Source organism: Corythoichthys intestinalis, chromosome 9 (assembly GCF_030265065.1).
Source record: "Corythoichthys intestinalis isolate RoL2023-P3 chromosome 9, ASM3026506v1, whole genome shotgun sequence".
In the NCBI taxonomy this organism is placed as follows: Eukaryota; Metazoa; Chordata; class Actinopteri; order Syngnathiformes; family Syngnathidae; genus Corythoichthys; species Corythoichthys intestinalis.
In genome coordinates, this window is record NC_080403.1 from 20,087,390 (window position 1) to 20,115,195 (window position 27,806).

The following is a 27,806-nucleotide window of genomic DNA, read 5'->3' on the forward strand; positions in this document are numbered from 1 at the left end:
CCGACGGTCAGTGAATAGACAGATGCTAAATATTGGAGACCATTTCATGGGCAAGGAGAAGATGAATTAAAAATGTATATATACTGGCACTGTATTTCCTTACATCACGATTTGGCAATTCCCGGATTTTTAATTAATTGATTTATTTTTAATTAATTTCATTTCATTTGTCCCAATGATTACTTGTAAAGGTGAAGCTCTGCTGTTTGGTTAAGTCAGCATCTTCTATTCATTCAATTATCTGTAATTGGAACCATAATTACTGCATTTTTCCAAATTTGTCTCCTCCCCAACACTTAAGATGCTGCACAGCTGTAAAGCCATGACATTATGTTAGGGCTGCACGATTGTGGCCAAAATGATTTTTCATCAATGTTGTCAATTACGATTTTTAAGTGTCATTAATCTTCATGTTGGGAAAAACATTTGTATTATTACTGGACTACTTTTCAACAAACACTATGCAAACATTTTTCAGTCTTAATTTTGAATAGACTATCATTTTAGCATAAATGATGATTTAAAAAATGAATGTACACAAGAATTTTCAATATACTGAAGGCTACTGAATGAATGAATTTGCTATGATCTTGTTTGACGTCACTTGCCCTGAATCTGATTTAAGTCCAGGTAAGAGAAGTCTATCCCTTACAGAACACTATATTTTACTCGCCATTACTCAGTAGATGACACTTACATGCTATTCAAGCAGTTTAAGGACGCGTTAAAAGGGAATTGTCTGTCCTTAGACATTTTATAAATTCTTGTACAATTTCAGCCAGCCAAACACAAGTATAAGATTGCCCGCCCTTCCCTATGATGTCATTAATGGCGTACCACAAGCAACACGTCACTTCCGTTCATTAATATTCATGACATTAGCTACTGTTGCTAAGTAGGGACAAGCCACCGTTTGTCCCTAATAGGAAATGAATGGAAATTGTGTACGAAGGAGATGTTTACAGAGCTAAACCTACCAATTCTCTCCGAAAATGATGTGCCTGGTGCCAAATTCACTGGCAAAGATGTGGAAGAACACAAAAATGTTCAGTTACAGAGATGGCTTGAGTGTCAAAGGCTGAAAAGGGCGAAAAAATGAGCCGACCTAAGCATAGCCTTAGCTTTTTTTATCGACACGATTGACAATGACATTCTCCTGTTTCAACAAGCTATCCTTTACCATCAACCCTGTCTTTCTTATATATCTTCTGGTTGTCCAACATCTCTGACCGTTCTTGGGGGTAATTTAGTTGGCTTTGTGTAGCGATCGCAAATGCTACTCAGTGACAGCCAACGAACACTTTTAATTTTTTCATTGATAACAAATCTTAATTCTATAATTTATTTACACTTCCCCCTTACTAAAGTTGTTTTTTAATATATATAACAGAAACGGTAACAGTGGCAGTCAGATACCATTGTAATTCTTTTCAGGTCATTCATTGTCAGACAGAAGCAGTATGGCACAACGTTACGCTAAAAAAATAAGTTAAAAATATAAAAATAGCTTACCTCTTTGTCCTCTGAAAGACCATGCCAACCCAACAAAATCTTTACTGCATATGAAATGTGAATGGATTCACCGAGCTTCGTGTTAAAAGTCTACGCAAGTTGACTCGGTCTGCACATTTTTTCCTCCCGAGTTTTTGGTTTCCGGAAACATATGAAGAAAAATCCTTCATCTGTCGTAATGTCTAGAGTCGTTTCTACTAGTTCCAAAAAAGCAATGTGTGATCGGCATGTTCATTTTTGAAAGATTACTGGCGAAAAGTAGCACAAATTACGTTGTTTCTATGCGAGGGCGGGTCTATAATGTCCCACTTCGGCTTTACTTCCGCTTTACGATGCGACGTCACAGTCTAAAAATAGCATGCGTGCGGTACGCCTTTATCATTACTATTATCACACGCACATGTGCTCGAATCAATCAGGGGCCATTTACATGGTGAGGCTAAGGCCATGTCCACACGTAGCAGGGTATTTGGCAAAAAGAAGATATTTTTCTACGGTTTGACCTATCATCCACATGCGCACGCAGATTTAAACCAGGGTTCTTAAAAACGACGGGGAAGGTGACGATTTGCGAATTCTGCGTTTGTGGCTCCGTCATGTGGACACTGATAACCGAATATTTACGTCACTGGCTGCGACAAATTTTGTCCTCACGTCACACATACATTTCGAGTATATTAAGTAGGCATTTTTTTGCTTCCATTTTTTTTTTACAAACTCTTGCTGTGCTTCTCATTGAATAATGGGTATTTTGGACAATTATTTTATTGTTTTGAATGTACTTAAAATGAATGAAAGCGGTTGGCTGTGGAAGTTTTTTTTTTCTACACAAATGTGCAGGTGTGGACGCAGTTATTTTTCCCCGACACATGAGGGCAGAATCCTCGTTTTTTTTTTTTTTAAAAACCCTGCCAGGTGTAGACATGGCCTAAGACTAAAACAACAGAACACGACCCATTTCATGTTTGCATTTACATCATTCCGTCTTGCTCAGTGCGAACAATGTCGAAATTACGTGTGAAAATGATGTAGTCTCCATGCCAGGCCCTGGGGGGCACTGCAGTTTTACAAGACCACAGTCAATAATGCACTTCCTTGACAACAACCTCCGCAGGCGGGAAGACAGCTTACCCACACACTCGTAGCAATGGCGTACACGCTTTTTATTTATTTATCTTTTTAAATGCGGCAATCAGCTTTTGCTTCAAAAGACACAATAATGCAACATGTGGCTCACCACACAAAGAACAAGCCAACATTCAGCCATGTTTGCTGTTGTGAATGTTTAGTAGCAGCAATCCCCACAATTGAATCATTCCACTTTGGAGGCCGGAATCAAAATCTTGCTGTCAACGTGTAAAGGTGAGGCCATTCCGCAACACAAACGTTGCGTCTTGGTGTCTCAGCGTCACCATGCAAACGGCCCCTCAGTGTATGTATTTGCGTCGCTGTAACTGAAGTCTCAAAATGATTGTGCTCGTGAGCGGTGTGATTTTTTTTTTTTTTTGATTAACCGTTGTTTTATTAATTCAAAGCGGTTTAATAGATTTGCATACTTGAAGTACTTTACTTTGAGTGACCGTTTTGAGCTAGAAGTTCATTTACATGAGGTGTTGCCTGTCCCTTTAACCTTGCACTCTCCCCCAGTGCTAAAAACGGATTGAGAAGGTGCTTGCCACCATTTTAAATCTGAATGCCAACAATCATGTTAATTTGATCAACTGTGTACTCCTTTGATGTGTATTGACAGTCATATTTTTGAGGTGATTTGCTATATTTTCAATATGGATACACCTACCTGAACAGACAAAAAGCTACATGGACATAAAACAATGTTTATGTTGCTTGTTGAACTCGTGGCTATACAGTCGTTAAGGTAATTAGTTAATTTATTAAGTAGAGCTATCAAATTTATCGTGTTAACAGGGGGTAATTATTATTTTTTAATTAAACATGTTATAATATTTGACGCAATTAACGCATGGACTGAATGACAATGATGCCGTTTTAGCATATTGAGACCAAAATGCAAGTAGACACAGGCGTTCATTGGACCGCGCCTTTTATTAGCTTAAGCATCCACTGCTAACAGTCACGGTTGCCCAACTTCCCATCATGCATTTGTGCGGAGCAAGAGACGATCTTTTTCTTAACACGCCTAATTGAACACAAAGCAGAACATATTGTATCCTGTTTGCCACCACTACTGACAGTCATGGTTGTCCAACTTCCCATCATGCAATTAGGCGGAGCAGGAGACTATCTTTTTCTTAACAAGTCTAATTGAACGCAACGCAGAACATATTGTATACCGTTTGCAGCCACTACTGACAGTATTTGTTGCCCAACTTCCCATCATGCAACTGGGCGGAGCAGGAGACGTTCTGTTTCTTAACACGCCTAATTAAACACAACGCAGAACATACCGTATACCATATGCAGCTACCACTGACAGTCATGGTTGCCCAACCTCCAATCATGCATTTGGACGGAGCAGAAGACGTTCTTTTTCTTAACACGCCGAATTGAACACAACGCAGAACATACTGTATACTAAGCCTGAACGATATATCGTTTAAACATCGCCATCGCGATGTGTGAGTGCGTGATAGTCCCATCGCAAGGATGTGCGATAGTTTTTATTTTTTTAAATCCACTTTCGCCCTGCTTTCTGCTCTGCGCAGAGCCTCACACCCTCCCTCTCCCAGCACTTTGAACCTCACAGTCACTGCAGCACTTGCTTATTAAAGTTAACGATGCTGGTATCTTTGATCTTGCCAAAGAAGCGGACATCACAGCGCAGCAACTGTCAATTATCGTTTAACTTGTTAAACAGTTTCTGCAAGGAAGCCGCTTTGGAATGAATGTGTGTGTGTGGAGACGTTTGAGACATATAAATTAAATGCCAGAAGTGATCATAAGGAGTTTGTAATTTCTAATGTCCACCAAGAGTCACAACTAAGGTAGATAAACAGAAGTATTGAATAAAGCCAAGCATTTTTCTACGACAGTGCTTTATTCTTGTTCAAAAATGATTTGGTTGGACAGTTATGTTTAAAACTGATCATAATTATTACATTTGAAGTGCTTAAAACCATTTATTAATATATATATACATTATATATATAATATATATAGATTTTTTTTTAAATCATACTTTGGGGAAAAAGTGAGAAAAAAAACATGCCTTATATGTATCTCTTTCCAATGCTAAATCTGAATAAATACATTGAGCACACACACAAAAAAAATAAAAATTTGGGGGGCTGGGTGCGCAACTTCGCGGTTTTTCACTTATCGCGGCGGGTTCTGGTCCCCATTAACTGCGAAAAACGAGGGATCACTGTACACTGGTCATTGTGAGTCATCCAAAGTCTTTCCAAACAGCTATTCAAGTCATCTAGTAAAAATTTATTTAAAAAAAAAAAAATATATATATATATATATATATATATATATATATATATATTTTTTTTTTTTTTTTTTTTTTAAATATCGCAATATAATATTGCAAACCCCCAAAAAATCGCAGCAATAGTTTTTTCCAATATCGTTCAGGCCTACTGTATACCATTTGCAGCCACCACTGACAGTCATGGTTGCCCAACTTCATGCACTTGGGCCGAACAGTTAAGTCGCTACAGTATCATTTAGTGAAAGCACAACAAAAATAATATTCCCGTCTCATAAAAAAATAATGAAATAATGAATAATGAAAAGCGCTCAATGCAAAGAGAACTGGCATTCCCAATCAAATAGCTATGCAAAATACACATAAATGTTAATAATGTTAATGCCATCTTGTGGATTTATTGTTATAATAAACAAATACAGTACTTATATACAGTACGTTGAATGTTTATGTCTGCCTTGTGTCTTATCTTTCCATTCCGACAATAATTTACAAAAAAATATGTCATATATTAGAGATGGTTTGAATTGCGATTAATTACGATTAATTAATTTTTTGGCTGTGATTAACTTGATTAAAAATGTTAATCGCTTGACAGCCCTATTATTAAGTTAAGGTAGTGGTATTTTGTAGGGATGTACTGAAAGCATAATTCTCGGCCGAAACTGAAAACTGTATATTGGAAACACTTGGCCAAAAACCGAAGGACCGAAAAATACACATGTATACAATTAATTTTTACTTAAAAAAAAAAAAAAAAAATCATTATTTTATTTCATTATTTTCCGATTAACGCCCATTGCCTTGGAATTGGTTTTAACCCCTGAGGCTTGAGAAATTTAGTTTGAAAGTTGCCTATACCGAAACCCTATGTGAGGGTGCATACTAGGGCTGCAGCTATCGAATATTTTAGTAATCGAGTAATCGACTGAAAATTCTATCGATTAATCGAGTAATCGGATAAAATAAATATATTTTTAGGTGAAGAGCAATTATAAATATACATGAGAAAACAAGACATTTCATCTAATCTTGAACCATTTTCAGTCAATCAATGTCTTTATTTTCGATGTATATTGTTGAAAACAGCCAACAATGTCATCTCAGATGTAACTAGAATTAAAAAAAAGACAAATTCACTGCTTTCACTCAAAAAACCTTTAGATCTTATTAAAAAATATATATATTTTTACCTAAAAATGCCATTACGCTTGATAACACACATCACTTAAAAGTTAGGATTTTTTCCCACCTGTTTCAATTGAATTTCTATTTGTGTCAAGCCATTTTTAAGTACTAGTTAAGTTTTACGCTACTCTAAACTGTAAGTCCTGATAGGATTTTGTGTTTTTGCAGTGTTCAAGATAAATGTATGATACAGGCTGTATTGGAGCACATTAGGGACCAGTGCTATTTGGTGTTTTATCCAGCAATGACTACTAAGCTAAAATTGATAGTTAGGATTATTGAGTTTTTATTTTACACCCTTATCACTCCACAAAGCTATGTTATGTTAAAACCTGTATGTAAGACACGTTAGCCACGCATCGAAAGTGGTCATAATTAATAGAAACCTAGCCCTCCGCAGGGCTAACGTTGCGTGAGCTAGTGACTCAGACGTTAATCTTATTTTTTAGCGCTTAGCGCTCTTTATTAGCGCTGAGCGCTCTACTGCTTTAAGATGGCCGCTGTTTATTAACGCTGCCCAGACGTGGCCGAGTCTATCATATTGCATCTAGTTCAACATACATGTGATCTCTATGAGACTCCTCAGATGCTACCTGCTACCAACTTAACATCACGCGGGCTAGTTTTTAGCAACGTCGGCGTAGTTTGGAGCGGCTGTCGGCTGCGGAAATGTTTTTTATATTTTTTTATTGCTTCTTCCTCTGCGCACGTGACGTCAGCGCGTTGTCCCGCATTAAAAGTAGTCCGAGTGAAACGTGATGCTTAGAGCTGTCAAAATAAACGATTACTCGAGGTGAATAAAATTACTCGGATCAGTTTTTAAACTCGAGTTACTCGAGTTGCTCGAGTATTCGTTTCAGCTCTAGTGCATACCCAGTTTTAGTGAGCGTTTTGTGGCGAACTCTGAACGTATCCTATAGCAGAGGTGCTCGCGTCGTCATAGTATTCTGTTCGGTGGATGGAGACCCACTCGTCAGGGCCGATGAAACAATCATAAATCGCTTTCTTGGAAGTTTGGGAAGCTCAAAAAATGGGTCTCACGCCTCCAATTACTAAGTTAAATGAGATCTCGATGAACGTTTGTATGTAACTGTAGTTCACAACAACAACAAAAAGCTATTCCGTTTTCGACGAAACTAGTAAAGCTGTTTACAAAGTGAATAGAATCTCTTCTACTTCTTAAAATAAGAGTCGCTGTTTTCTTGTGCAACAAGTGGAATTGGACGAGAGCCAGGCGAGTGGGCCGAGTTCTCGCTGTGATGAAGCTGAGCGAAGTCGCTCCCAGTCGGATTAAACGGTGACAGGCAGAGGTGGTGAGGAAGTCATGGGAAAAAATGTGACAAAAAGAGGAAGTGGGAATGCCATGAACGTCTTGTACGAAAGCACAGCAAATGTTCATGTATAGATTTAAATACTTTATTTTTAACTGTTTGCTTGATTAAACTCCAAACTACTTCCGGACGGGCTGAAATGCACTGAAATGGCAGCAATGAAGCAAATTTATTTTCCTTCATTTGATAATTTACATATTTCTTTGAGACCTCAAAATACTTCCAAAGTGTTTGTAAAAACGCCAGCCGTCAGCAAGTGTGTTGCTTCTCGCCATGTTTTCACTATGTCATCACAATAGGACTAAGGTTCTGTCGGGCGCTGTTTGTAAAGCAGCACGTTCTAAATTACGACAACATTTACTCACATTTAGCGCCACACAGTGTTTAAAATGCTGTGAAATTTTTAGTCTCTTTTTTTTTTTTGCACATTTACAACATTATTTAGCAACTTAAATATTTATTTTTAAATAAGAAGTTTTGGATCTGATTGTTTAAATCCCAAACTAAATATGTAATTGAAATCTTAAACTTATATCCTATATCCTAAATGTTAAATCAGGAAACGGTCAGAATTAAATATTTAGCTTAATATGCAAATTCACATGACTGGAGACCGGAAGTATAAAAATAAAAGCTGGTGGAGAAGCTCAGACTGTCTGTTTACGTTGCTTGAAAATTAATAAAACTTACTCAACGGTGGCAGTCTGCTCTTGGACAGGAGTAATTGTAATAATAACAATATATAGGTGAAATACATATGTAGGAGAAACTATTTAAAGAGCATTTTGTGTTCTCCAGCATTTATTTTGTTACTTCCGGTCTCCAGTCATGTGAATTTGCATATTAAGCTAAATATTTAGTTCCGTTTCCAGATTTAGGATATAGGATATAAATTTAGGATTTAAATTAAATATTTAGTTCTGGATTTAAACAATCAGGTCCAAAACTTCTTATTTAAAAATAAATATTTAAGTTGCTAAATAATGTTGTAAATATGCAAAAAAAGTGACTCTAAAAATTTCACACCACGTTTTAAACACTGTCTGGCGCTAAATGTGAGAAAATGTTGTCGTAATTTTAAGCATTTGCTGCTTTACAGATGGCGCCCCATAAGGTTCTTTCCCCTATTCAGTGGTAAACCGAAAATTGATCATGCATTTTTAGCTATTTTTGGTCAATAGTCTTTGGCACCGAATTTTCGGTCACATTGCTAGTATTTTGTTTTCTTTCCGATCAATTTGTGGAAAGGATAAACTAAAATATTAAATAAAATTAAAATTACTAAAGGGAAATTAATTGCACACGTCGTCTAGACGGCGAAAGCCACCATTTGAATATGTTGAGTAGTACACTTATTGGCTACAGTATTGCTTTTTGTGGTTGTTTTCAAATCAGATAGTTGTAAGTTTAATTAAGGGATGAGGGTAAACATGATCCAGTGCTGCCTTGTCCGCCCGTGGCTTAAGGATGAACAAAGGCTATGTATAATTCAGGGTGACACGGTTCTCTGGGTGCATTGGCCGGGGTAATTGGAGCTAGAGCTGCCTGCGGGCATGGCAGTCCAGTTCTGTGAACAGCTAGCAACGCAAAGTAGCAGCTCATGTTATGATGAATTCGGAGCTTGAATTTTGCTTTGTAGCCTGTCAAGTTGCTCCCTGAAAAGCTGCAAAATGCACAATCGTCTTGAAAAAAAATAGCTCCGAGCCGCCCACGGCATCACTGGCTATCTTTACACCTTATGTGGTATGTGGCGATAAAAAAGGTTTTTTTTTTCTTCAACACAGGCTGGCCTGATTACAAAATGCTACTTTTCACCATGACAAGCTCTTGTTGAAAGACCACTAGGAGCGCTGATGAAACATGATGTGATTGGGTTTCCATTCAAAAGGAATCCCCTCCTGAGTGATGCACTCCCGACCCTCGCTGTCGCATGAACGCTCGTCATTCTGCATTTCTCTCGCCTCCTTGCCCGAATCACTCCCTCCCCCACCCTTCCATGTCCCATGAATTTTTCATTGCTTTTCTTTATGACTTTACGGCTCCATGATCGCCCCCTGAGTGATTCTTCATTACATCTGCTTGATATTTAATCGGCGTGATGCATTCCAGAGGGCGATTCAGTCATTACATGATGACCTCCTATCTCCACGTCATGCACAAAGTGGTCTCATACGAATGAAAGACAACACTATTTCTGTGTTGCCGACACAGAAATCAACAGTGTGTCATTAAAGTTACTAGCGGTCAATCACAACAAGGTAGATCAATCACACGTGAAGACAGGGGATCAGCCGTCTCCGTGGCTAACTGTAATCCCACATGTAATCCGTCAACTGTCCGTGCTTGGAATGTGAAGGACTGGTGCACCATCATATCATTAATGTCAATACTGGTACGTTATTAAATCTTAATTTATCATTCCTTTTTGCCCTTGACATGGACACTATAAAATATGCCGTGTTAGTTCTCCCTTTGCATATTACACAAGCGAATAAGGCGTATATGAACCTGACCATCACCGAGTTGGACCAGAGAAAGCAAGCTGCAGGTGTGAAAGGAACTTAACAGAACAGAAAAGAGAAAATCAAACATTGTTTTGTGTTCATAAATTTCTTTTGTCCAACTTCTGTAAATGCATTAGGTCTTGTTCCATGTATTGAAGTTGATGATTCTATCAAAAACCAGAGGTACAAGTAAGACACCACTGTAGAGTGGTACCTCGACATATGATCGCTTCGAAACACGATCTTTTAGACAGCCGACGTAAAATTTGACTCGCCATTTGTTTCTAAATCCGGCGACATGCTCGAAATACGCCGATTTATGACAGCGCCGCAGCTACTTTGTTCTCCCGCAAGACTGGCGCACAGCGGATTTTCTCGTGAGGGTTCCAAGAATATTAGTGCAGGTGGCGAAAAAAGGAAGAAGGTGAGGCTTACCATTGAAATGAAGATGAGAATGATACAAAAATATGAGAATGGTAGGCGCATTCATGAACTGACTTGACAATATGGCCGTAGAATATCTCGCCGGTCCTCCTCCGACCTCCGTTAGCAAGTTTTTAAAAGTTAAGGTGACAATTAGTATTGTGGTAACATCGCCCAAAAAAATTCAAAAGCTTTGTCAGGTTTTTAATCATTTATTTCAGAACTTGTGCAACACAACATGCCTGTTGTCCGCCCCAGCTGAACAAAGTGAATATAAGAAGTCCTCCTTCCCTCACGCTGTCAAGTGCATTGGTGCGTTCAGGTACTCCACGCAAAACACATCCGCCACATTACAACCCCAATCGTTACATTATTACAGGTATTATTATTATCATATTATTATTCCGATTTTTATTCATAATTTATTTATTTTGCTCTGTGTAATTTCTATTTGCAATAGTATCAGCAGCATTTTTTAAGGATTTAGTGTAGGTTTTCAGGCTGTGGAACGAATTAATGGGATAATAATGTATTCTTAGGGGAAAATCCTGCTCGACATACTGTACAAAAAATTTCGACTTAGAAACAAGGTCCTCGAACTAATTAACTAAAGAGGTACTACTGTAGCCGTAATGAAATCAATATGTTCATTGACACGTAGGAATGTTTTTTTTTTTTTTTTTAAAGTTATGTTCATCGGCCTAGGTATTTCCACTATTTTAATGTTTCTGTCTAGAGTATTTTGTCAGTGCTGAGCAGTACATACAAGACGAGAGCGATATTTTACCTTATATTATTACTTCATTACCAAGCATTTGCATTTTTGTGATCTTTGTAGATAGTTTTGGGTTGGATTCTTACCTTCAGTCTCTTCATTAGTTTGTAAAATGTATATTCATAGGGTTCGAGTCAGGGGAAGGACTTGACTTGTCTACAATTAGACAGTATTTACAGTATTTAGACAGTATTTATGAGTATCTGATACAAAAACTTAGCATTGCTTGTAACAAAAACATCAAATGTTGAGGTGAGGATATCTATTAAAACTGAGACCTGATATTTACTTGAGAATCTTTTGATAATTGCATTGGGCTTGGGACTCGTTGACATTTTCAAAATTTTGCATTATTCATTTTTGGTGCTTTACCAGTGAAGTTATGTTATGGACCAGTGGATGGACTTTGAGTCATATTCATCTTTTGTTGTCAAACTCAAATGTAAAGATACAGCATCGATAAAGGATTTGACCTTCCTGTTCCAATAATTTTGGGGTGCAGTAACAATGCTTTTCTGAATAAAATTATCTCAGATTTTTTCATTATTCATTAAAATTTGTACAGGCATATCTCTCAAGTTTTCTAGATGAGTATTTTTGCAGAAGACACCTTTTTATAGTTTGGTAGAGGTAACAATTTTCTGCTTATTTTCCCATCAATATTACTCTGTAATCACTTCCCAGAGACGACACTCACAGTTTATAGAGTCCATGTCCTTCCTCCTGTCCTTTAATGTCGCAGTGCCGCCTTGTGAGCAACAGTGACAGTGAGTGGCTGGAATTGTTTCACCTTGTGAGTCAGCGTTAGTGTCATTGTGTCAAAATGTGGATTTCCCGTAGTGGGAATTAGCCAAGTGTGAGGACCACTGTCTGACCTCAAAGCTCTGAGTAATCCTGCTCTAATATAGCCGTTTTGATGTGAAGTACAGCCTCTCGTCTAAGGGTTGTTTGCATTTTCATGAACCCTGCCCATTAAAACAGAATGTTTGTTCAATTAATTCATTAATTCACAAGAGGCCACATGTAGGAAAAAGCACGGGACTGTTTTGCTCATGATAATCTCCACTCAAAGCTCCCCTGAGTCAAAGTGTAAAAGGGCATGCTGCTTGGAAAGAACCCTGCCATATTGTTTGTTATGCAAAAATAATAGAGTCTAGCGTCATAACAAGCCCAAAGATTTTCAGCTTGTTATTGTCATTGGTCAGCTTAACCGTATTATGCATCATTTACGAAGCCAGACCTTCCTCATTTTTGTCTGGAAGCTCATTAGTTTCGATTTTTGCACACATACAGAAGGTTTGACAAGTCGTTGAATTAATGCCATCATTAAACAGTGTGCTGTTTCTTGCCTGAATCGTTTTCATTGGCTTCTTGTCAATTTAGCTGTGACGCATGAGATTCTGATCGTGAACCAGATTGCCGAGGCTCTGGTTGGATCATCTGTTCATGCTGTACAAACGATACATGCATCGCTCGGGAGCTATAACAACTACAAATCTAACATTGTTATTAAAGACATTTATATGTCATGGTGGAACCTGCATATTTCACATTTTTACAGCTGACGTCAGGGTTGGTTCAGTGGAAAATTTCACATGAATTTTATTGATATAATATACTGTATGCTAACACTTAACAGTATGTTAACTTGTTATTTATGTAAAAAAAAAATCACATCATCTACTGAAGATATTTTTGCAATGTCAACTCACAAATGGATGAAATATGGATCAATTTTGTTAATTGTTACCAACCAAATTCAAATTACAGTACTGTGAAGCAATAAAAGTAGGGCTGTCAAACAATTAAAATTTTTAATCGAGTTAAACACAGCTTAAAAAGTAATTAATCGTAATTAATCGCAATTCAAACCATCTATAAAATATACCATATTTTTCTGTAAATTATTGTTGGAATGGAAAGATAAGACACAAGACGGATATATACATTCAACATGCTGTACATAAGTACTGTATTTGTTTGTTATAACAATAAATCAACAAGATGGCGTTAACATTAACATTCTGTTAAAGCGATACGTGGATAGAAAGACTTGTAGTTCTTAAAAGATAAATGTTAGTACAAGTTATAGAAATTTTATATTTAACCCCCTCTTAATGTTTTCGTTTTAATAAATTTTGTAAAATTTTCAATAAAAAAATTAACTAGTAGGTCGCCATTGTTGATGTCAATAATTACACAATTCTCATGGTGCTGAACCCATAAAATCAGTTGCACCCAAGCGCCAGCAGAGGGCGACAAAACTCCAAAAAAACACATTTAACAAGTGCATATGACCCTGTGCTGTCATTTTAATCTGTTTCAGCGGGGCATGTGCGTTAATTGCGTCAAATATTTTAACGTGATTAATTTAAAAAAAATAATTGCCGCCCGTTAACATGATAATTTTGACAGCCCTAAATAAAAGTAAATAATTTCTATGGTAGATTGGACTAGTTTACGTCGCAAAATTTTTCATTGTAAAAGCAAGCTGTTGTGTAAACTGAAATGAAAAATGGATTTTAATTACAAGAAGTGTGACCTTTTCCATTTAAACAGAGTCAAGAAAGCTTCAGTGACTGATTTATGATGTTTCCATCTTAGAGTGTATTAAGCCATGGTTGACTCAGGCACTCATTTATTGTTTATATTGACTTTGGGATACCCGCAGTCATTTTTAATGAAGTATTACCAAGCCAATCTGGTTACTGTAATGTTTGAACTGTAACCTGCTACTTTTTTTCCTGCTTTGAACCCTGCGGTTCATAGTCCAGTACGGCTTAGATATAGAATTTTTGGGCCAACTAGCCACAGTTGTGGTCAAAAGTTTACATACACTTGTGAAGAACATAATGTCATGGCTCTCTTGAGTTTCCAGTTATTTCTACAACTCTGATTTTTCTCCGATAGAGTGATTGGAACAGATACTTCTTTGTCACAAAAAACATTCATGAAGGTCTTTTATGACTTTATTATGGGTTAACAGAAAAAGTGATCAAATCTGCTGGGTCAAAAATATACATACATGGATCTGAAAAAGCGAATCATTGACTTGAACAAGTCAGGAAAGTCACTTGGAGCCATTTCAAAGCAGCTGCAGGTCACAAAAGCAACAGTGCAAACAATTGTTTGTAAGTATAAAGTGCATGGCACTGTTTTGTCACTGCCACGATCAGGAAGAAAACGCAAGCTATCACCTGCTGCTGAAAGAAAATTGGTCCGGAGGGTGAAGATTCAACCGAGAATCACCAAAAAGCAGATCTGCGAAGAATTAGAAGCTGCTGGAACACAGGTGTCAGTGTCCACAGTCAAGCGTTTTTTGCATCTCCATGGACTGAGAGGCTGCCGTGCAAGAAGGAAGCCCTTGCTCCAAAAGCGGCACCTTAAGGCTTGACTGAAGTTTGCTGCTGATCACATGGACAAAGATAAGACCTTCTGGAGGAAAGTTCTGTGGTCAGACGAAACAAAAATCGAGCTGTTTGGCCACAATGCGCAGCAATATGTTTGGAGGAGAAAAGGCGAAGCCTTTAACCCCAAGTACACCATGCCTACCGTCAAGCACGGTGGTGGTAGTATTATGCTGTGGGGCTGTTTTGCTGCCTATGGAACTGGTGCTTTACAGAGAGTAAATGGGATAATGAAGAAGGAAGATTACCTTCAAATTCTTCAAGATAACCTAATGTCATCAGCCCGAAGATTGGGTCTTGGGCGCAGTTGGGTGTTCCAACAGGACAATGACCCCAAACACACATCAAAAGTAGTAATGGAATGGCTAAATCAGGCTAGAATTAAGGTTTTCGAATGGCCTTCCCAAAGTCCTGACTTAAACCCCATTGAGAACTTGTGGACAATGCTGAAGAAACAAGTCCATGTCAGAAAGCCATCAAATTTAACTGAACTGCACCAATTCTGTCAAGAGGAGTGGTCAAAGATTCAACCAGAAGCTTGCCAGAAGGTTGTGAATGGCTACCAAAAGCGCCTAATTGAAATGAAAATGGCCAAGGGACATGTTACCAAATATTAGCGCTGCTGTATGTATATTTTTGACCCAGCAGATTTTATCATTTTTTTCGGTTCACCCATAATAAAGTCATAAAAGAACCAAACTTCATGAATGTTTTTTGTGACAAAGAAGTATCTGTTCCAATCACTCTATCAGAGAAAAATCAGAGTTGTAGAAATAACTGGAAACTCAAGAGAGCCATGACATTATGTTCTTCACAAGTGTATGTAAACTTTTGACCACAACTGTATATGTCTTTAGTAGGGTTGTCAATAGTCTTAAAACGTACTGAAGTATTGATACTGAAATGTTGTATGTGGATATGATTTTCGCTGCTATTTGGCTCTTACAAATTGAATTTAAACTTTTAAATTACTTTATCACTCATACACATCCAATCAGTTTGAAGTAGGAGGGTTGGCAGCAAATTATGCCGTTAATCGCAGCCTATGAGTTAACATGGAAAGAGCAAATTGTCCTCCACCACAATCAATTGTAGCGCAAAATAATATTTTGCATGACCACAGGTCATGGAAATAATAAGAAATGTGTATTGATACTTTTGCAAGGAAATCTGGATAAAAAAATTTCAGTATCAAACTATCAATATTTTGATACTTTTTGATACCATTGACAACCATACTAAAGACACAGCTCATCGGTCTGCAAAATTCCATATATGGCATAAGCCGCACTGCACTACACTATAAGCCACAGGGTTCAACCGGTGGAAAAAAGTAGTGGTTTATCGTCTGAAAATTATGGTGATTGTGTTGTTTTTTCTTTGGGTGGGGGATTAGGATTACGTTTTCGACATATATGGGAAACGGAGATTACAAAAATTCAGTATAGAGACACAACAACAACAACCTTTCACTACTGTATATCAACTTCTTAGTTTACTTATCCAGTAGCTGGAGAAAACTGACCTATTGACTAAGCATTTATGCATTTAATTCCAGAGACTGTACCGTAATAAACAACATGAATGTTTGACCATAAAACAAAACAAAAAAAAAATTTAAACGATTCAGTTTAGTTTTATATTGAATTGATGGCTGATGTGCTTAACCTACGTAATGGCTTGAATCGATTTGCTTGAAAATTATTCATGATTTAACTGGGGATTTAACCTGTTTGATTTTTGCCTTAATAAGGGACTTTCTTGAAACTTGATGACTACTAAACTTTTGACTTGCAGATATGATTTACTTACCTAACTCTGCACCACACACTCCAAGCAAAAGTCAGAATAAAATGGTTTATTTTTTTCTCCTCCATCCTCATGTTAGTAGTCTGTAACACTTTGAAAAGAATAATCCCTGTACCCATCCGCAGTCCCAAATAATGAGGTTTTCACTTTTGGAAACAATGTTTTTAGCAGCAGTAATTAAAATGTTGGATTACTTCATTTTAAAGCATATTACACAACAATAAGCCTCAGTCCAGTCTGTTTGCCCTTGCACGTTACGTAATCTGCGAACAACACGCGAAAGCATTGGTCCACAAGTCTAACAAGTAAAATGGCATCACTCACTTGTGAGCCCACTACAGCGTGTCTGGCAAAACTGTCTCATTTGATTTTCTCTCTCCGGGCCCAGGAGTGGAAGGCATGGAGTGCTCCCTCCCCATGGACGGCCGTCGCGTGTCCCTGACCCAGCTCTCCAAGGACAGTTTCCGCGAGTGCCAGGCCAGCCTGACTCTAACGGACCTGCTCATCATCATTTTCTCGGGCATCTCCGTCTCTGTGGTAGCCATCATGACCAGCTTCTTCCTGGCTTCCACCGTCCACTGCTTCCAGCGCTGGAGTAAAGGCTCCAAGGGCGACGAGGAGGAGAGCGAGGAGTGACAAGGATGTACTTTTATAAAGGGCTCGTATGATCCGGATGTTTCTTGCGTAGACAGGATTCCACAGAAAAAAGTGTGCGACATATTTGTGCTGCCTCCTCTCTGGTGAACGTCCAGGATTGTTTTACAGAAGGATCTGGACCTGGTACGGTTGTTGATTTCCTAGCAAAAGGGCATCTGACTGTATGAAAAGTCACTCATGAGGGATTAATAATATTAGTGGGCTGCTCAGCTTCACTCAAAACAACTTCACATTTTTCAAACATAGCTTAAGTAGCAATTTGCATAGTTTGCTGATAAAACACACACACGCAAACCCTACAGGGGGAAAAAAAAGTGGGGCTGTGTTCACATCTGTAGCTTGGTACATTCCGGACCAACGTGTGATTTTTATCATTGGACCAATGCTTGCACAGTCAAATAAAAATAGTCCAAAAAATAGTGGAAGTAAATTTTTCAAACCAGCACAGAAATTTTGCTGTGGGTCGAATACATTTTAATTGTGTATATACAGGTGTGTTACAAACGCCGTATAATATGTGGAAAAGTGTTTCAGTAATTTAACTGAAAACAGGAAACTTGTATATCAGGGTTCACTAAATCCGGACCTCGGTGCCACTTTTCCTGTCGTGTTTTCCATGTCTCCCTCCTCCAACACACCTGAACTAAATAATCAGGATCATTATCAGGCTTCTGGAGAGGTTGCTGATGACATAAAGATTTGATTCAGGTGTGTTAGGGGAGAGAGACGTGGAAAACACGACAGGAAAAGTGGCACCGAGGTCCGGATTTAGTGAACCCTGCTGTATATGTTTCTATACGTTGACTGCACTTGTTTCATTATTTTATTTCTCATGATTATAGCTTACAGACAACAAACCCCCATATCATGAGCAAGAAATTGGATACCAGACACAAAAAATTATTGTCATCATACACTGTGAAAACATTTTTTAATTCATAGAAAAACTCAATAGTTTTTTTTTTTAATAGTCTTTTTCCCACTGAAAATCAGTTGAAAAAAAATTACATTCTTATTTTACCGTGTAACCGGTCTTGCTGGTGACATCATGTCGCACCTTTACCCATTGTCTCCCCTCTTTGATCGCACATCTGCTATTTTGGCAGTCAAATGACCAGAGGTCAGACGTTTACTCTGTTACATTTACTTGGAGGGCTGCAGCTATCGATTATTTTAGTAGTTGATTAATTGATGAACTAGTTCGAATAATCGAGTAATTGGATAAGGAACATAAAAAATTAAAATACCTGAGCTGAGCCAAAAACTGTATAAATAAATAAATAAATAAGGATCCATGTACAACAAAAGAACAATTGGCTAACTTACATAGCAAAAGTCTGCTAGCTTAAATGCTATAAAATGCTAACGTGTTTTTTTTTTTTTTTTTTTAACAATACTCCTAACAAATGGTTCAGACACATTCCCACAAAAAAGCCTAAATATACCTATAGACTAAATTATGAATGCATTAAAAAACATGAGCTCAAACAAAAACTTAGCTTACGTTGGTCTGAACAGGGAGCTGTTGGATTCAGCCATTTGAAATGAGGCAGACCAGAGGGTAGTGTATCCACCCTAATCAATAAAACAAAATGCAAACACTTTGAAAATAAACCATTACAACACGTCTTTAATTAAACGAATATTCGAAGCAAAAAAATTTAAATCGAATATTTTTTTCTTATCGATTTCTCAAGTTAATCGATTAATCGTTGCAGCACTATTTACTTGGGTAACTTTTTGAGAAAAATGTACTTCCAAGAGTAGTTTACTAAGCCATACTTTTTACTTGAGTAGGTTTATGAAGAAGAAACAATACTCTTGCTCCCCTACATTGGGCTAAACTAGTCGTTACATTTTCTCTATATATTCTACATATTAGATTTTTGCCAGAGACGCAAACAGTGGCTCAACAAGTTTGACCAATGAGACGTCGCAATAATAATCACATGACTCCATTGTACCAATCAGACTCAAGCTTGGTTTTCTATGATCACGCCAACCTGTTCCATCACGTGGTGTCTTTAAAGCACCATAAAAATTAGTGTTTGACATCAACATGACTCGAAACCGCAGATTATAATCTCTTTGCCAGTTTTTATTTGGCACCGAATGACCACGGAAAACCGGAGATCCTTTTACTTTCCTAATAGAAAATGTTTTCTCCACTGGAGGGAACTCATGCACTCTGGACTAATAATGCTCAATTTCTGTAGATTTTTTCCCTCGCCGGAATACAATGTTTTTTTATTGTTGTTTTTTTTTTTTTTTACTTAATGTGGTTATGTAATGTGTTATAGTACAGTATAATAATGATAACAGTTCATTTGGGTAACTGTGCTGAGTAAAAAATACCATTGTAAAAAAAAAAAAAAAAAAAAGATCAAACATCAACAAAACAATATGTAGTTACTCACATTGTACTCATTACTTGATTATTCTTTTCACGAACTAAATTTTGGATGACTGCTTTTACTTGAGTATTATTATTTTGAAGTAACACTACTCTTTCTTGAGTAAAATAATATTTGGCTACCCTACCCATCTTTGCAAATGACAGAGCTAGTACAGATAGTTGGAGTAAGTGCGATGTGTGTATACTTTTAGCAAAACATTACTTCCTGAGTGGTGAAAAGAGTGTACTAGCAGAGGAAACTAAACTGTGCAATTGGCTCAGGAGTCAGCACGCATGACTGCCGCAATAACAACATAGGTTAAAACTTGGAGAGGGGGAGGATGCTAAGGACACTCTGAAGACACTTTGATTCCTATTCTCTGTGTCTAACAGCTGAACAGGACAGGGTGAAAAAAGTGGAGGGGGAGAATGAGAAAGGAGGCATTATAACGTCACCACCATCAGACCAATTACATGTACATTTTACAATTGCTTGATGTAAAACAGCAGTAAAAAATGTAGTTCTTTATCCAGTAATTTTTTGTTACTTTGACACATTTTTTAAGTTTTTCAATTTTTTAAATGAAACTTGTATATTTCTGGCAACCACCACTGCCAGTAATATACTGTATATTTTTTTTTATTTTTTTAAAAAATTTTTTACATTGCAGAAATTGGCTAAAAACCAGCTTTGTGAAAATTGCTTTCCAATGTGTTTAAAAAATATAGTTTGTTTCAGATTTTCTACATTAATTGATAAGAGTGACCAGTTAATTGACATGAAAACAGACAGTGGCTTGAAATTGAGGGCTAAAAGTGTCAGACATGTTAGTAATGTCCCCATAAAGTAAAGGTAAATGTCTTCTAAATTTTGACTAAAAGAGATCAAAATGAAGCGCGTTTGTTTGTTTTTTAGTCCACCCAAGCAAGTGTGAACACAACCTTCACCAACATGTTTTCTGAGGGTTATTGAGGCTCCGTAGGCTGATCATACCCTCTAAAATATCCGAAAGATGTCATCCAGACCGATGGCCTCAATATTTATTCTCCCCCTAACCCTTCTGACATCACATCCTGTCATTCCCATCGTGTATTTTGCTACCAGGTGAGATTAAAGGAACATGTACAGCAGATAGGCAGATTCCACAGTATATTATATATACTATGTAGTCACACACGTACGTGCACAATTAAAACAAGTATCATCGTATAAATCCAGAGAATATACTCTTTCATTAGCTTGATGTAGAAAAATGAACTAGCTCTGAGTATAATCCTCACAATTAGGGCAAAAAAATGTGGTATTATAAAATGAGTACATATACATCTATTGTGTCAATGAATGCACTTTAAATGGTGAATCTAATTATGTGACAGCCCTGATTACACCATTCTGACTGGTTTTGTCCGCATCTGCCAAAGATCAGGTTGAAGCGAAGAGAGCCTTTAGGATTAAGGTTTTTTATTTCATTTATCTATTTTTTTCATATCAGTGTTTTAGCTCAATGAGCTATCTTTGTCATGTTACTGCCAGGCCACTTCAGGCCCTTAGTCATCATGAAAATTCATCCATTTAAGAGCCCTCATAATAACCAGTCACTTAATAAATCATCATTTTCCACGGGATTGTCGTGCTTTCAATTCCAAGCTATAGTGCTCATGATTTTACATCTGAGGATTGATTAACTCATTGGCTGCCAATGACAGCGATAGACATCCGGTCCATTTTAATTGGGAGGGATGGCAGCGAATGAACAAACGTTCACCACTCTCCTAGTTCAAATGGATTAGACGGCTACTAGTGATAAACTCATTAAAAGAAAGAGTCAACAAAAAAACTCTGACTATCTTTCTATTAATTCGAAGCTATGAAGCTAGCTATTGATTTTTAACCAAAGTTGGAATAACTCATTGGCTACCATTGACACAAAGCCGTCCAGTCCATTTGAAGTGGGAGGGTTAGCAGCGAATTAATGAATGGTAATTTGCTGCCACCCCCATTGTTTAAACGGATTGGATGCCTACTAATGATAAACTCATTTAAAAAACAGTCAAAAAAACATCTGATTGTCATGCTTGCTATGAGGATAGCTAATGATTTTACAACAGGAGTTTGAATAACACATTGACAGCAATAGATATCCGGTCCATTTTAATTGGGAGGGTTTGCGGCAAATGAATGAATGTTTACCACTTTCCCAGTTTAAATGGACTGGACATCTACTAGTGATAAACTCATTTAAAGAAAGAGTTAACAAAAAGTCTTTTGTGCTTTTAATTCCAAGCAATGAGACTAGCTAATGATTTTGAGTAGCTCATTGGCTCCCATTGACACGATAAACTTTCAGTTCATTTGTAGTGGGAGGGTTGGCAGCGAATGTACGAATGGTCATTCGCTGCCACCCCCAATTTCGAATGGACGTTTACTAGTGATAAACTCGTATCAAGAAAGAGTTAATAAAAATCTGACAGCCTCATGCTTCAGTTTTGTGTTTATCAAGCTTCAAACTCATAACATCTTAAGTTATTCATTCTAATTAGTATTCAAAATGCAAATGAGCTGCTTTGATGTCTATCCTAATACATTTAGAGCTCAAAAATTCTGTTGACGTTTCATTTTGTGAGACTTTGCAAATTGGGTTTTGTAAGATGCAAATAAGGGATTGCTTATAATGGTTAGGGCTGGGCAACGATTAAAAAATGTAATCACGATTAATAGCATGAACTTGCAATTAATCACATTGCCATACATTCAAAGCCTTAACGAATGTGGCAAAATGTTTTGAGACACTTCCTCATCCTACTGAATGGTGAAGTTTCTCAAACTGGCCGGGGTTATAGTAATACAGTAATAGTTACAGTAATAATAGTCATACCCCAATATGCCCTGACTTCTTCTTCCTATTGTGTCAGTTCATAGTTGTATCCCCTCGGTAAATTATTTCATAATGCATTTGTAACACTACTTATAACCAGGTAGCATACAGTAAGTAGTAGTATATACAGTAGTAGTACTTACAAGTAGAACACGTTAAATGTGCCAAAAAGACTTACCCTAATTTTCGGACTAGAAGGCGCACCTGACTATAAGCCGCCACCCACTAAATTTTACATGAAAACAGCATTTGTTCATCAATAAGCTGCAATGGACTATAAACCACAACTGTCCTCACTGTATTATGGGATATTTACACCAAAAAATATTATTTCTAACACTTTGACAGCGACATCATCAGACTATTTTGACAGCAGCATCATAAGACTGTCATAAGACCAAATGAACCACCATGAAGCTGTGAACCAATGGGCTGCAACGCTTCATTGCTTCAAGAAGCTTAATTTGGCCATCACTACTCCCTTGGGGGAGACACTCAACCTCTGCTGCCACCTGCTGTCAACACTGTTGTGGTCCAACATGCCTCCTACATGCATTGCAGCACTTCAGATGTAAATAACAATCATAACTCATGATTTGTGCTAATTATTTCTTCAGTTATAGTTCCAGTTGTTTCATTAATTGCTAGTATTGGTATTTGGTAACACCTTATTTGACAGTAGCGCCGTAAGACAGTCATAAGACCATCATAATTATGAAATGACACTGCCATGAGCATTATGAATGCTTATGACAGATGTCCTTTTGTGTCATCTGGCAAATGACACTTTTGAAAGGATGTAAAAGATCCAAGATGGACATACCGTATTGGCCCGAATATAAGACGGTGTTTTTTGCATTGAAATAAGACTGAAAAAGAGGGGGTCATCTTATATTCGCGGTCTAGACATTATACCCATTCACGACGCTAAATGGCGCCAGATATCATTGAAGCGATGTTCTGTCATGACAGATCTCAGCTACGCTCAAGTTTAACCAGTTTGCATTATTTTATTGCAATGTTTTTCCTGATTCAGATTTGTTTCAAGACTACAGTGACAGTTAGACTTCACTTTGATGGTTAATACAGTTATTGCAATTTTGTTGTTTTATCACAATAGGTTGCTTTATTTACATTTCAAAAACCAGAAGCCATTCATTTACGAATGTGATTGAACTTTAGTTTACATATTTAAATGTTCAGATATTAAGATTTGGATGAGGCAAAATAACATGCTTTTTCTCTCAAATATATTGTTATAATAATTTGTTTCGGATGTACTCTAATGATCTTCTGTATAAAAATTAATTTGGTGTTGGAGTCTTGAAAAAGAGGGGGTCGTCTTATAATAATGGCCGTCTTATATTCGGGCCAATACGGTTATATGTCATCATAATGGAGCTAGTGACAAAATTTGCCGGATGACACTTATCTATCATAAGCATTCATTAATGTCCATGATAGTGTCATGTCATAATTATGACGGTCTTACGGAAGTCTTATGATGCTGCTGTCAAATAAAGTGTTACCTATTAACCCAAATAAATCAACAAATAAGCCACACTGGACTATAAGCCGCAGGATTCAAAGTGAGGGACAAAGTAGCGGCTTACCCCGGTAACACACCAGAAACGTCAACGGCGCGTCAACGATTCCGCCGCGATAACGCACAAGTAACACCTCAATTTCCATAGGAAGCGTTTTACGAGCAGCGCGTCTGTGGAGCGGCTCGATCGGTTCACGCGAGGATTGCAAGATTAGCAATTAGAGAGTATCAGGTATTTAAAGATAATAATACAAAAACCGTTTGCCTTTCAGACCCAGCATATTGGTCAGCTTTCATTCTGAAAGAAATAAGAAAAAAGTCTTGTGCACCACGCAGAAATTAACAAATTTAATTGTGTAGCAGGATTTGTGTATTATTCTTATAATTTTATTACAGGTGTTTTCGCTCATTCCAATTAATTTTTTTATTTGGACTATTATTTATTTTATTATGTATGTTTTAAAAATGTGATGTAGTATTCATTTATATTCTATATTTTATGTTCTTTCATTTTAGTTCTTATGTGAATATTAGTTCCAACTTGTTTTGTTGTGGTAAGAGGGTTTTGTATTAAACACGGTGGTATTGATGCATAGAGATTAACCGCAGAGTTGATACTCTCCTGCCATGTTGGTTATTATCATAGCAGAGAAGACTGCAGTAAACCAACAAGTAAACCGTGACCTGATCTACCCACAGCCTCAAGAGATCTGATGGACTCAAAAAGTAAGTTCGATTGCATATTATTTTGAAAATCGACCGGATCCACCGTATTTTTACATGAGTGACTTCCAGTATACCCGATCCTACCGAGCAGTATTGACGCAGGAGGTCCGCGTCTCGCGTCAAAACACAAACTCGTTCTTTTCGCGTGCGACACATTGAGCCGTATCTGGGATGCGTCTAACACGCAGCCACACTGGGACTGGTGTGCATTGGCTGACTGACTTTAACGGCCGCGTTTCACTGCGTTATCGTGGCCGCATCGTTCACGCGCCATTGACGTTTCTGGTGTGTTAACAGGGTCATAGTGCGAAAATTACATTAACTTTTGGGTTGATGGCTCAGATGTAGATCCACAACTAAGATAATTTTGTCAATTAATTTGTGAGTTAACAAGTTAACTTGCCCAGCCTTAATATTCGTGAATAGATGGGTGCTAACCAATCCACAAGAAGCAGATATTTTTGACAAAAAAAAAAAACATCAAAAATCCAGTCCCATGCTAATGTTGTCTTCATAGTTGACTGAAAGTTCTCAGGCTTACAGTGTGAATGTCACGACAGTCAACGTTTCGAGGTTACTAACATTGTGGAATATATTAATTTGCAGAACGCCAGAAGAACACGCCAAGTGGCAAAAGAAGGCACATTGTGTTTCTGCCGTGCATCATGTTGTAGCATTTAATATTGTATGTTTAGCATACAAATATTTACTGTATTTGACATTGCTACTGCATTAGCAAAAGTTGAGCATAGGCTGTTTTTGTCTGGATTTTGTATTTAATCGAGAGCCCCTGAGTACTCCTTACAATTCCAATATGGCAGCTCATTTTCTTTACATTTGTGAAATTATGTCAACTTCTACAATTACTGCCAGGAGAAAATTGGACAAATAGTGAGTAGTGAACACCTCCCCGTTCAAATGTTTATAGTTTCCTATCGAGTCCATAAAATGGTGGGAAGCACTACATGAAGCTTCTGTAACAGTTTTAAACATCACAGTACATAATAATTGGTCACTCGTCCTGGTTCATATTTTCCAGAATTGAGTGGCACAGAATCTAAAGCCATCGAGTGTTTTACTCCCTCCTTCAACAGCAGCAAGAATTCAAGAGTGACTTTTTTTAAATACATATCATTATGGGTTTCAACTACTGTGTAGTTGCTGTATTGACAAACTCATACGTTGGCTTAGCTCTTCAATGTCGACGCATACGCTCGCATGACATGATTTTATTTCTCTCGCAAACACCGGTACATTAGAGCATGCACTAACTACTTTTAGATTCATGTCTATTTTTATATCAAACCTTTCAGAACGGAGTCTTTATTTACTGCCAGACCCCCAAGGGTCAGTGTTGACTTTGAACCCCAATGGCCACCTCTCGCATACAGCTTTGTCAGATGCATATTGAAGATGCCCTATCTTAAAAGGAGGTGACCAGTCAGAGTCAAACGGAGATTATTTGAACAGCAATGACCGTGACGATGTTGTTGCACATGAATGCATTTCGAAATGTCAAACACGTCATATGTGTAGCTGTATTTTCTTGTTTGGTTAAAAAACAAAAATAAATACCTTTTTTTTTGTCATCTTGTCTCCTGTATGTATGACCCACCATTCTTTTTCTAACGAACCATTTTGGCCGTTTTGGCTCCATAAAATGATGATAATGCTTTTACCCCAAGCTTTACTCACATTAAGTTCCATGGACATAAATATATATGGCGGAAAACACTCAGGTGACTTGAACCCCCAATTTGGCCAAATTTCAAAATTGTCCGATATGCATGTGTGATACATCATTGGAAAGCTTAAAATCTCAATTTTCTGGGAGAAGAATTTTTTTGAACGAAAGGGCATTTAAAAAAAAATAATAAAAATTTAAACAGCAAAAGCCGAACTGGAGGCGAGAGCACGCGAGAGCAGAATTAAAGACGCCACGATTTTAACGAGATATTATCGCACACTTACCATGTTTCGACCCAAAAACTCCATGTAGTATGTATCACCGAGTGTCGAGACACAGCTGTTAATGGCCACAGTCGGATTTTTATTTTATTTTATGGGCGAAACATGGTGATATAACAGGTGTCACGATGCAGAAATCGCAGACATCAATGAGTGGTCGAGATTTTCTTTTCCATATAGTTACCCTTTTAAACCTTATTTTTAATGTTTTTCTTTATTTGGATGGATTATTTATCATCTAGTATATTGTGGACAGTAACAAAAAAAAAAAAAAATACAAGTAATCGATAGTTATGAGGTAGATGTCCGTGACTTTTTTACAGACGCCATTTTTCTCATTGTGACATAATTTGTTTAAAAGTTTAAAGTATGTGAGTGAATAATTTTTTTGAGTCGATTTTTTTTTTTTTTAAACAAAATGTGAGACATCAATTAATGATCCTAAGCTAAAAACTACAGACATTTTGAATGAAAAATATAATTAATTACCTTTGTTTTATGGCTGGGTTGAAACAAAAGCGGTTGCGCAATGTCTGTAAACGGGGGTTTTCAGGATAAAACGGACAGATTAAAAATACTTGGGGGGGCTTAATGCGCCATGAATCTGCTATGGCAGCATATAGACATATTGTTCTATCAAACACAACAGTTGTTTTGGCTTAAAATACAGCAGTTTCCTTTACAGAGGAGTGCAAGAGCAGAAACTGCTTTTTCAGTCATGTCTGTGTTTTCCGCCATATACAGTGCCTTGCAAAAGTATTCGGCCCCCTTGAACCTTGCAACCTTTCGCCACATTTCAGGCTTCAAACATAAAGATATAAAATTTTAATTTTTTGTCAAGAATCAACAACAAGTGGGACACAATCGTGAAGTGGAACAAAATTTATTGGATAATTTAAACTTTTTTAACAAATAAAAAACTGAAAAGTGGGGCGTGCAATATTATTCGGCCCCCTTGCGTTAATACTTTGTAGCGCCACCTTTTGCTCCAATTACAGCTGCAAGTCGCTTGGGGTATGTTTCTATCAGTTTTGCACATCGAGAGACTGACATTCTTGCCCATTCTTCCTTGCAAAACAGCTCGAGCTCAGTGAGGTTGGATGGAGAGTGTTTGTGAACAGCAGTCTTCAGCTCTTTCCACAGATTCTCGATAGGATTCAAGTCTGGACTTTGACTTGGCCATTCTAACACCTGGATACGTTTATTTTTGAACCATTCCATTGTAGATTTGGCTTTATGTTTTGGATCATTGTCCTGGTGGATGATAAATCTCCGTC

The 27,806-nt window shown here is 37.4% G+C and overlaps 1 protein-coding gene across 2 annotated transcripts in view; it reads left to right on the forward strand.

Annotated features, from left to right (window-relative positions):
- lrrc38b (leucine rich repeat containing 38b) overlaps window positions 1-27,242 on the forward strand; it is a 34,946-nt gene extending 7,704 nt beyond the window's left edge. The window contains exons 2-3 of one of the 2 annotated variants that reach the window (XR_009064449.1): window positions 16,750-17,587; window positions 17,779-27,242. Coding sequence is in view for 1 of the 2 variants with exons in the window: in XM_057846537.1 (XP_057702520.1) it covers window positions 16,750-16,997 (248 nt within the window). In the remaining variant the exon portion in view is untranslated. Of the gene's footprint in view, window positions 1-16,749; window positions 17,690-17,778 lie in introns of those variants that run through there. The other variant, XM_057846537.1, reaches the window with a different exon arrangement.
- Window positions 27,243-27,806: the final 564 nt, after the last annotated feature.